This window comes from Ammodytes marinus, assembly GCF_949987685.1.
Source record: "Ammodytes marinus genome assembly, chromosome: 7".
Taxonomy (NCBI): Eukaryota; Metazoa; Chordata; class Actinopteri; order Uranoscopiformes; family Ammodytidae; genus Ammodytes; species Ammodytes marinus.
The window spans coordinates 22,516,727-22,527,536 of NC_137211.1; the positions used below are offsets into that span (position 1 = coordinate 22,516,727).

Below are 10,810 nucleotides of genomic sequence, written 5' to 3' on the forward strand. Positions count from 1 at the left end.
GAGCTTGGAGAGACTTGGTTGCCAAGTATGCCCCTATGCCCGGATACCTTGAATTTGTATTCCTCATTATGCACGTATGTGGGCGATTAATCTACAGTTAAATACATTTTTAAAGTTGTTTGCGAATAATTTATGTCTGACAGTTTCATGCTTACTCATAATCACGATATTTATACGGGCTAGTTTAAAAAAAGGAAAATGTTTTACTTATCTCATTCGGGGGATGTAGTGCTTGAATCTGGCAACCCCACCCCGGACTGTTGCAGGGATGAGCAGCAGCGGCTAATGGCTGACTGGGAGTTTTCTACCAGCTAACGTTCGCCACCGGTAAGTCTCTAACGGCGTTTATGTGGTCTGGTGGGACTTTGTGGTTTTGTAAAAGGGGTTTATGTGTCTAATGTGAATTTAATTTTTTGTTGTGCGATATTCAATTAGTACAGTCATCGCTGCCAGCGTTAGCCAGGTAATGCTAACAGACTTTTAGCTTAGGTTACCAGTGTGTTTGGCGTTGCTAGGCCGGTCTCTTGGTCTCTTTTATGGGCTGCTTTTTACACAAGCTACCGCTGGTTAGCTGTCCCGCTACTTAACGAATCTTTGCTATCATTAATTGAACTTTCACCACTATTTGCTCCTCTATCAGTCTTCTCAACGACTGTCACTTCACAGCCTTGAGGTCTAACAATGATAATCGCTATTATTAGATCACCGATTAACCCACGAGTTTATATAATCCGTTGTGACATCCTGCCTTTAGTTAGTTAGCTAAACTGGACTAGTTAGTGGCCCTGGTGTACTAACATTTTGAGCAGTGTCTACGTTATTATTAAATTCTGAGTTGTTGCATTTGCAAACATCTCATCCCCATTGAGTGCTGCACAGCTGTCGGTGTCAGGAAGGCGAACGGCTATATTGTAGCGTAATTGCAATAAGCTTCGTGTTACACTGAGTTTGAATGAGTCTTCCAGTGTGCAGTGCACGTAATAACGTGTGTATTGCATTAACCATTAGGATTGTGCATCGCCATGATAGTTGCCATGGCAATTTGGTACCAATCGTTGAATGAATGTGTCTCCTCCATACAGGTTCTGATGTGGGCACTGGTACTGGTAAACTGATCCTGAAGCTGCACTTGGAAGACAGAGCGTACAAGTGCCAGCCGTGTGGGTTGGCAGCCGCTCTGCATCATGTCCAAGAGCAAGAGCGCCGAGACTGTGAAGGTGGTGGTCCGCTGCCGCCCTATGAATGAGAAAGAGAAGGCAGCCAAGTTTGACCTGGTTGTTGCCGTCGATGTCAAATCGGGCCAAATTATGGTGAAGAACCCCAGGGAAGCCTCAGCCAGCGAACTGCGCAAAGTCTTCACCTTTGATTCCGTCTACGACTGGAACTCCAAACAGCTGGACCTGTACGATGAAACCTTCAGGCCCCTGGTGGATTCAGTTCTCCTGGGCTTCAACGGGACCATCTTTGCCTACGGGCAGACGGGTACGGGGAAAACATACACCATGGAGGGGGTGAGAAACGATCCAGAGAGGAGAGGGGTGATCCCTAACTCCTTTGAGCACATCTTCACTCACATATCCCGCTCCCAGAATCAGCAGTACCTGGTGAGAGCGTCCTATCTAGAGATTTACCAAGAGGAGATCAGAGACTTGCTCTCCAAGGACCAATCACGTCGCCTGGAGCTCAGGGAGAGGCCTGACACGGGCGTGTACGTCAAAGACCTTTCCTCCTTTGTCACCAAGAGCGTGCGCGAGATAGAACACGTCATGAACGTGGGCAACCAGAACCGCTCTGTGGGCTCCACCAACATGAACGAACACAGCTCCCGCTCACACGCCATCTTTGTCATCACCGTGGAGTGCAGTGAGCTGGGCGTGGACGGAGAGAACCATATCAGAGTGGGGAAACTCAACCTGGTGGATTTAGCCGGCAGCGAACGGCAGAGCAAAACCGGCGCTCAGGGAGAGAGGCTCAAAGAAGCCACCAAGATCAATCTGTCGCTGTCTGCTCTGGGTAACGTCATATCAGCTCTGGTGGACGGCAGGAGCAGCCACATCCCCTATAGAGACTCCAAACTCACCCGTCTGCTGCAGGACTCTCTGGGGGGCAACGCCCGCACCGTCATGGTGGCCAACATCGGGCCGGCCTCCTACAATGTGGAGGAGACCTTGACCACCTTACGCTACTCCAACAGGGCTAAAAACATCAAGAACAAACCACGTATCAACGAAGACCCCAAAGATGCCTTGCTCAGGGAGTTTCAGGAGGAGATTGCCCGGCTCAAGGAGCAGCTGCAGAAGCGCTCGGGGAAGAAGAAGAGGAGGAGACGGAGGAGGGGTGGAGAAGGGAGTGATGGAGAGGATCTGGAGGAAGGAGAGACGGAGGACGATGATGAAGAGGCCGGGGAGGACAGAGGAGAGCAGCAGGAGAACTACTGGAGGGAGCAGCAGGAGAAGCTGGAGAGAGAGAGGAAGGCCATCATGGAGGATCACAGTCTGGTGGCCGACGACAAGGTCCGGCTGCTCAAAGAGAAGGAGAAGAAGATGGAAGATCTCAAGAGGGAGAGGGAAGCCGGGGAGATGCTCACAGCCAAAGTCAAGGTAAGCAAGAGTTTCTGTACATCCAGTTTTATCTGATTGATTTCATTCAAAGATAGGGTGGACTAAAGGCTCAACTTTCAGATCATGTGGGGCACCCTGGTGACTCACAGCACATACTGTACCATTAGACTAAGTCCTTGATTGGCCTAGTCCATTCATTGCATTTTCTTGCTTAAGAACTATCCAATAAAGGTGAAAACGCCAATTCGGGTAACTTTGGGTTGGATTCAACAAACCATGTGTCCACGCCAGAGTGTTCTCATAAGTCAATAGACTGTGTAGTTGTTGTGTCCAAATCTTCATGTGAGCCAGTCACCCAGCTTGTGAAATGTATTTCAGTCAGTTGTAACTGTCTTTCTCCCCTGCGTGACGTGAACTGGCTTCATCCTTTTTATTTCTTTATTCCACAGGCGATGGAGAGTAAGCTCCTAGTCGGGGGGAAGAACATTGTGGATCACACCAACGAGCAACAGAAAATGCTGGAGCTGAAGAGGCAGGAGATCGCTGAACAGGTTAATACACCACCACACATGTGCAAAATCAACCTCGCCTCGCTCTTATAAGAGTGAAGATAAAGTTCACCATTCAAATGTCATGTATGTTGTTTTGGATGTAGCAAGGATGACATGGGGTGAAGAGAGTGCAGCTGCAGCAAGTGGGGATTTTACATTCAATTTGAATTGAAGTCAAACTCTGGGTTTATCAAAATACTTCCTCCGTCTGTTTTCAGTGTAGTTTTGTAGCTTTCAGCTCTCTAGATATCCATATGATGCTCACTATGTGGACTGAGCTCTGACCATGTGATGATGATCGCAGGTATGCAACGTAGGTGTTAAAAAGCCTCCCAGCATGCACTGAGGCAGGAAATCCGTGGACATAAGCTTATGTTTATTCCTGCGTTGTAAGTGACACAGTAATGCGTCTACATTTCAATAGTTATTATTATTAATATGATTAGCCATTATGAGTCAGTGAATGTGGTCAGAAAGTCAGTGAAGCTGGGTTCAAGATGAAGCAGATTCAAATGCACAGTAGGGCTGCACAATATATCGAAAATGTATCATTATCACAATATGAGCATTTCAGAAATACGTATCGCGCAAGATTGTTTGAACAGTGATAAATGGTATCTTATTCACGCTCTGCATGTCAATATACAGTAATTGGCCAATCAGATAAAAATCTACAAGAAAATGATGTTATGGGGGGGGCATGAAGATGTTTTCAATAATGAATAATAAACAATAAAATCATGTTGCTTTGAATGGAAGTAATGCATTTCAATAGTTTTTTTGTTTCAGTGTCTGCATAGGCTACTTAATAGCACTAGCAGGGGTCTATATTGGCAGGAAACTGTATTAAGTATTTGTATTAAGTATCTAATTATCGCAAGTGATATTGTCATCGCAATATTCAACAATGATAGGCGTTCTCCTGATATCGTGCAGCCCTGTTGCAAAGGCAAGTTGCAGGTGTTGTTTGCTATACTAAAAACACACCTATAGTTAACACACTTAACTCTAATTTGCAAGCATTTGTCTTTATAAGTAGCAGCTTTAAATCCCTCGTGTATTCAGAGAGTTCATTAGAAAGCATTATTCTCCTCACTCCTCCATTTTAAACTGTGGTACATTGTTTTTGATGACGACCAGTTTTTTGCTTTACATTATCCCATACTTGTCTTGATTGTACCAACACGCATACATCAATTCTAGTTTGTGACATCTGTGTAGTTTCATTCCAACCAGATAACTGCGATCTAACTGATAAATCTCTAAATAAATGATGCGTTTGTGTTTTTTTTCTCCAGAAACGGCGAGAGCGGGAGATGCAGCAGCAGGTGGAAAGTCGAGATGAAGAGACGCTGGAGCTGAAGGAGACCTACAGCTCTCTGCAGCAGGAGGTCGACATCAAAACCAAGAAGCTGAAAAAGGTAGGTGGCTGTTTTTAATGTCATGGCTGCTCCCATTTGTCCTCCATCAACACTGTTTCTCTGCTTGTCATTCCAGTCCTGGCTGCTGTAATCAATGAATATATTTTGGGTACATATAAAAATACACTGCTGCTGTCATACATATATATATATTTGATCACTTGTGAAAGAATAGGTACACAGATTACAGAATGACTATTTCATTTTAAGAGTCTGATGTGCAATACTTTGTGAAGCTCTCTTGCAATTAAGTAGGTCAGGTACTCATTTCAAATCAGGTAATACACGTTTGTCTACATGCAAAATAGTCAGTTGATTCTCACAGTACTCAGGTGTCTCTACTATGCCAACTTCCACTAGGCCGAATAATATTCTAAAAAGTGATTTTTTTTTCATCATGGTAACCCTGGTTTTCTTCTCTCTTTCTAGCTGTTTGCCAAGCTGCAGGCCGTGAAGGCAGAAATCCAGGATCTCCAGGAGGAGCACATCAACAAACGGCAGGAGATGGAACAGACCCAAAATGAGCTCACCAGGGACCTCAAACTCAAGTAAGACGGCCGCATAAAACTGTTATAGGCCATATCATATCTATTATGAACACCATCTGCCAAGACAGAGGAGGGAACATTTACTATAATGATGTGCAAACCGTTCAGACTAAGACACTGACACGGTGGAATAATTGAGGGTTCTTCCTAACTTTATGCAATGAAAAGTATCTAAAATGGTACTCGCAAAACGCATGCATACTTGCTTACTTGCTGTCCCAACAGATTGCTTGAAAGACAATTGCACTTCCCCACATCAGACTGGTCGAAGATAGGCAGTGTATTTTTTCACAGATGGAAGGATTGGAGCTTCCTCAAGAAGTCGAGTATTTGTGACCTGTTTAACCCCGTCTTGGTTACTTATAAGAGGAAGTGGTTGTTCCCACACTGTGCCACAAAGCCATTCACCAGTTCCCTGCACTCTGTCTCCTGTCATCAACATATTTCTGCAGATATAATATAATAAATAAGATACAGCAGGGTGTGGTATTGGACTGTGGGTCTGCTTGTTTCTTTTATTAATTCAGGCTCATCAACTGTTTCTACGTTGCTATCATTTCTCTATCTGAGTGTTGGTCTGCATGTCTTTCAGGCATCTGATCATCGAGAACTTCATTCCTTCAGAGGAGAAGAACAAGATAGTCAACAGGGCTTACTTTGATGAGGAGGATGAATACTGGAAGACCAAGCCCATCACACGTATGGAGGAGTAAGTCCCACAATGTCATGTGTGTCTTATTAAGCTGCTGTTAACACACCACTTCCTGTTCAACATTAAACCATTATTGTTAAAATGATATTCTCAGGTAGCTAACCGTACCAAGGATTTCGAGGTTGTCAATAGGCTATATAGGCTATCTATACCCTGTAGCAATACACTGTGTTTCACAACGTGCTGTTCTCCTCCATCGAGCTTCAATACATACATATTCATTTCCAAACCATAGGCAGGCTTCTGACCCGAGTATTAACATCCTCTAAGGCAGTATTCACGGCTTTAGTTATAGAACATTCAATGCAGTGTTCAGTGTTCTTTCCTTTTTATAGTGGCATTATATTGATGCTCTGTTTGGCTCTGTGTCTGCTTCAGTGACCATCAGATGATGAGCAGGCCTTTGTCTGCGGTGGGCTACAGGAGGCCTCTCAGTCACCACGCTCGTATGGCCATGATGATGAGGCCTGACATGAGATACAAAGTAAGCTGCACGTCCCTCCTCACAGTTTAACACATAACACTCTTCACACACAAAGAACTGCGTTGCATAGTTTGGTTTTTGTATGAACAGTTTAGGTTAGTATAAGTGACTCTCAATTGGGTAAATTGATATTCATCAGCAAGGATTATAAGCTGCACACAGGAGTCAGGAGTGTGCATATCAAGTCAAACAATTTCACAACTGCAATGTCAACAACATGCAATATTTTTAAAATACTAAAATCACAGTATATCCTAGTCTGGAGGCTGTTGTCAATATACGTTGACTTTCTTTGCTAACACATAACAAATGAACCTGGATTGATTGATTTTTTTTGTAGGCTGAAAACATCATAATGCTGGATATGGACCTGCCAGCCCGCACCACTACAGAGTATCAGGAGCCGGTTATCGCCCCAAAGGTGGCGGCGGCTCTGGAGGACGCTCTGAGGGACGAGGATGAGATCCAGGTGGACGCCTCGGGCTTCCACAGCAGCTCAGGACCAACCCCGCCCGCCAGCGCCAGCAGCAGCCTCAAGAAACCAAAGTCTGGGTAAGGCAAAGCTACCACCTGGAGCTTTCACGCTTGCTGTCAATACTATGTAGTGGGTGGTTAAGTCGCTGCTTTGATTATGTGCATTTGGTCAGGAAGAAAGGAAATCATATATCACACACCTTAAAGCAATAGTGTGTAACTTTTTCATACGAGTGAATGTCAGTTACATTCAAGCCGTCGCCAAATGAGTACACACAAAGTTGATCAAGCCTATCGGCTCCTCAAAACTCTCTCTGAATTTCTCAATGTGGCAGTGTTTGCAAACTGGTGTCACCCCCTGATACAGCTCATGAAAAAATCTTAAGAAGCGCCCAAGACATGTTTCAGTTGTTGTTATTCCACTGCTAAGAAATTACCTGGACGTACAGCGGAAGGTATAAAATCCATGCGCGATCACCGAAGGCCTACCTCATATCGATGCGCCGACAGTGTTGTTGCAATTACTCAGAATTCCTTGTGGGGCCCACAGAAGTTACGCACTATAGCTTTAAACTGTGTTGGCTCATAACATTCATTTCCCACAATCACAGTCACTGCTTTTCTGTCACTCAGTCGACCGAGAACAGGCAAGAAGTCGAGCACCCCGACCTCTCCGTTCAGCCTGCCCAGTCCAGGATCCCCACTCTACCCACAATCCCGCGGCCTGGTGCCCAAGTGAACGGCGCCCACCACTGATCTATCACCACCAACCTCTCTTGTGCACCTTGCCACTTTGAGACAGAATGGCTTTTGCGATTGTCTGATGACAAGCGATAGAAAACTTCTTAAGACTGATGCTGCTTCGTAGGTCTAAACTGTTACCGCACCACTATGAACTGTATGTCATGAGCTTTGAATTTTGGAGCTCTGGAACCCCGTCATCCTGAGAGTGAATCGGTAAAACACGCATGAAGCCTCATATCACCCGGCACTGCTGTTACCTTCCCCTACGTTCGGCTAAACGCTACTGATGTCTTATATATGTGTGTGTCACAATGTTCTTAATGTACAGAAAAAACTGAAGGTGGGCTTAGAACCCCCGCCTTGATGGACTGCAGTATCCACAATGCACTTCTTCCTATCTTCCCAGGTGTGTGTGTTGGGTGTTGTAGTCCTCTCTTACTGTAAATGTGGACATCGGGGGGGAGGGGCGCAATGATGTGGCAGCTCTGTGTCACCTGCAGTGTGTGTGTGTGTGTGCGTTTGGCAAAATATCGGTGTGTCTTTTTGTCAGATAATTGAACTTTTGGGTTTGTGTCAAACTGCGCTGTTTTTTTAGCTTTAAGTCTTCTGTGCAGGTGTCTTGTCTTGTGTCTTAAAGGACTACTTTGACATTTTGGGAAATAAGCTCATTCATATTGTTGCATTGAGCTGGATAAGAAGATCAACGCCACTTTCTTGTGCTAAATATGAAGCTAGAGGCAATTTGCTGATCTATGTACAGTAGTCTCCGCTCTGCACTTAAGGACTCCTGGAGAACCACCACAATGTGTTTTCACATTTATGTTTGTTTATGAACTAGACAGACAAGATGTAAATTGTTCATGAATGAATTGGAAGTTAACTGCTCATCCCCTCTTCATATTTTAGCACAGTAAAAGATAAGTGTATTTCCTTAAATGCCGAAACTAGTCCTTTAACTGTGTATGATTGTAAATGCACAGGTCTGAAAGTAAAGCACAGACTTGGCCTCGGTCACACGTTGCTGTAATCAGTAGATGCTGTTCTTCCTGGAGCGTATGGGATGGAGGTGGGGAACGATGGGAGAGAGCTCAACACATCCTGTCTAATGATGGACACATGCTAGGCTTTGTGAGCACGCAGGAGGGGCTTAACCACACACTGGGTCCCTTCAGAATGTGCCTCAGATTCATCAGGGTTCCGAGGTGCCTTAACCTGTATCCTTAGTCTCTGCCCCTTCATTTAAAGTGTGCACACGTTTTTCTTCTTCCACCCCATCATCAAATTGATCATTCCAGTATTGGGGTGCACTCCTTATATTGAGAGGTAGAGCATTTGGACACAGCATTCATCAACCCCCATTTTTTATTTTTTATTTTCAAAACATCTACCTTTTCTATTGAATCCTTGGAAGCAGTGATTGGTCTTACAGAACACTAAACGCCCCCAGGGAAGCCTCAAACCTCAGTCAAAAACACTACAGACTTCAAAGGATCTGAATACACACACCAATCCAATGTGTATCCATCCAGATGTATACCATGCAGTGGTTCACCCCTGCCTCTCTGCTGCTCTCTGTTCCCCATGCTCTTAACTGTGAGGGTGTGCTGTCCGCTCGCTGCTACTGTGTAGGGTTTACACTACCCACTGTGACATTTCAGCAGGCCCATGCCTGCACACCTTATGTATGTATGTTACAATGATTATAGACATGTTGATAGGCAATCCTCAGTCACTTTTGCAGATATATATAAAAAAAAAATACAAAAATGGGTTTCCATATTAAACAAATCTAACTTATTATAACGTTTCATTTTTATATACAGATGTAGATATACATTTTTATTAAGTTTTTTCCTTTAAAATAGATTTATTTTTTGAGCTTTGTAATTTAATGTTGAAATTTTATTTTTTGCACCATACATGTACTATGTGTCTTCTTTTGTACTAGGCAAGGTACAGGCTGAGTGTGTGTTTGTGTGTGTGTGTGTGAGACCGCTTTTAAGTATTTACATGTCCACTGTACATTTAACCTCATAAACACAAACCTAATCTGTAGAATAAGGCCTGATTGTTGTAACTAACATTGCATTGCTGTATACCTGCCGCATGATTTTAGTAAGTGTGTGAGTATTCATCATTCATAGGAATTCGGTAAGCAAAATGTGAATGTCTTAATCCTCATTGAAAAACCTTTGCGTCTGAGTCCCATTGCAACATCACTGGATCCACACTTTAGTATCTAAGGCTCTTGTGACCAATGTGTATGTGCTGGTATTGTTTTTACAGCCAAATGAGGATTCTGCTGGCCCACTTGCTGGCTTCGTCTTTTACTTGTTTAGTTTCTTTTGATTATTAAAGACAATGAAATGATATATATATTTTGAGTTGTGATGTATGGAGTTATATTTTGTAATATCTCATCTTATCAAATGATCTGCAACTGGACTTTTATTTTGTACAATGGTCTTTATTAACAGCAGTCAACAATACAGCTCAATCTTTAAAAACAAGCAAGTCATTCTCACCAAAACCTAAAGGAATACTTCACCCATACGGAACCGTCGTTCTATCATAAAATCGCTATTATAATATCATGAATGAGGTTTTTCTTCCCTCAGCCTTTCCTCAGTCTTCCCTTGGCCAATCCTAACCCTACATTTTTACTAGCGTGATGTCACACTAGTAAAATGTAGGGTTAGACAGTGAGACCATAAAACACTCTTTCTGCCTTTTTTTCAGGCTAGGATGAACGGATTTCAAAAATGTTTGCACATTTACAGTCAAGTGCGAAAGTTTGTGAACCCCTTGAGCCTTTTGGAATTTTATTTATTTTAACCATTATTAATTCATTTTTATCAATACCAGTATTTTTTATATGAAATAACAGATGTTTGTTTATCAATTCAACATTTTTATTTTCCAGAAATCAATTGTTAAAACAGATAAAACAAATTATTTGACGAATGTTGTATGTGCAAAAGTTTGTGAACCCTGAGCTGCATTGCTTAAATCGAGCAAGGTAAACACAATCAGGTTGGCCAAATTGGTTGATGAAATAGACCAATGTAATGAGAGATCTTTAGGAAAGAAATTGGGCGGCACTAGATAAAACAGAGATAAAACCAGGTCAGTTTAGGCTCACCAAAGTGAACCCATACAGGTCAGACATGCTAAAAGGGAAACAAATCTCAGAAGATCTCAGGAATAGAGTTTTGATGTTACACATTTGTCTGGGGACAGTTATAAATTCATAAAAAAAAATTTGAGCTCAATCGGTCCACCGTGAGGCAAATCATCTACAAATGGAGAGCTTTA

At 43.2% G+C, this 10,810-nt stretch overlaps 1 protein-coding gene across 1 annotated transcript; it reads left to right on the top strand.

Annotated features, from left to right (window-relative positions):
* Positions 1–252: 252 nt before the first annotated feature.
* On the top strand, positions 253–9,852 carry kif3b (kinesin family member 3B). The gene is made up of 9 exons (XM_080030287.1): positions 253–327; positions 1,083–2,600; positions 3,011–3,112; positions 4,411–4,533; positions 4,963–5,081; positions 5,674–5,790; positions 6,172–6,277; positions 6,618–6,829; positions 7,385–9,852. Exons 2-9 carry the CDS (start codon positions 1,185–1,187, stop codon positions 7,488–7,490), a joined length of 2,301 nt encoding a protein of 766 aa, XP_079886413.1. The 5' UTR covers positions 253–327; positions 1,083–1,184; the 3' UTR covers positions 7,491–9,852.
* The last annotated feature ends 958 nt before the right edge of the window (positions 9,853–10,810 follow it).

Excerpts from the sequence above, each read along its gene's own strand:
- kif3b (XM_080030287.1), top strand. The coding sequence starts at position 1,185 with ATGTCCAAGAGCAAGAGCGCCGAGACTGTGAAGGTGGTGGTCCGCTGC. Across the intron at positions 5,791-6,171 it reads CCCATCACACGTATGGAGGA|TGACCATCAGATGATGAGCA; the intron begins GTAAGTCCCACA and ends TGTCTGCTTCAG. Across the intron at positions 6,278-6,617 it reads GGCCTGACATGAGATACAAA|GCTGAAAACATCATAATGCT; the intron begins GTAAGCTGCACG and ends TTTTTTTTGTAG.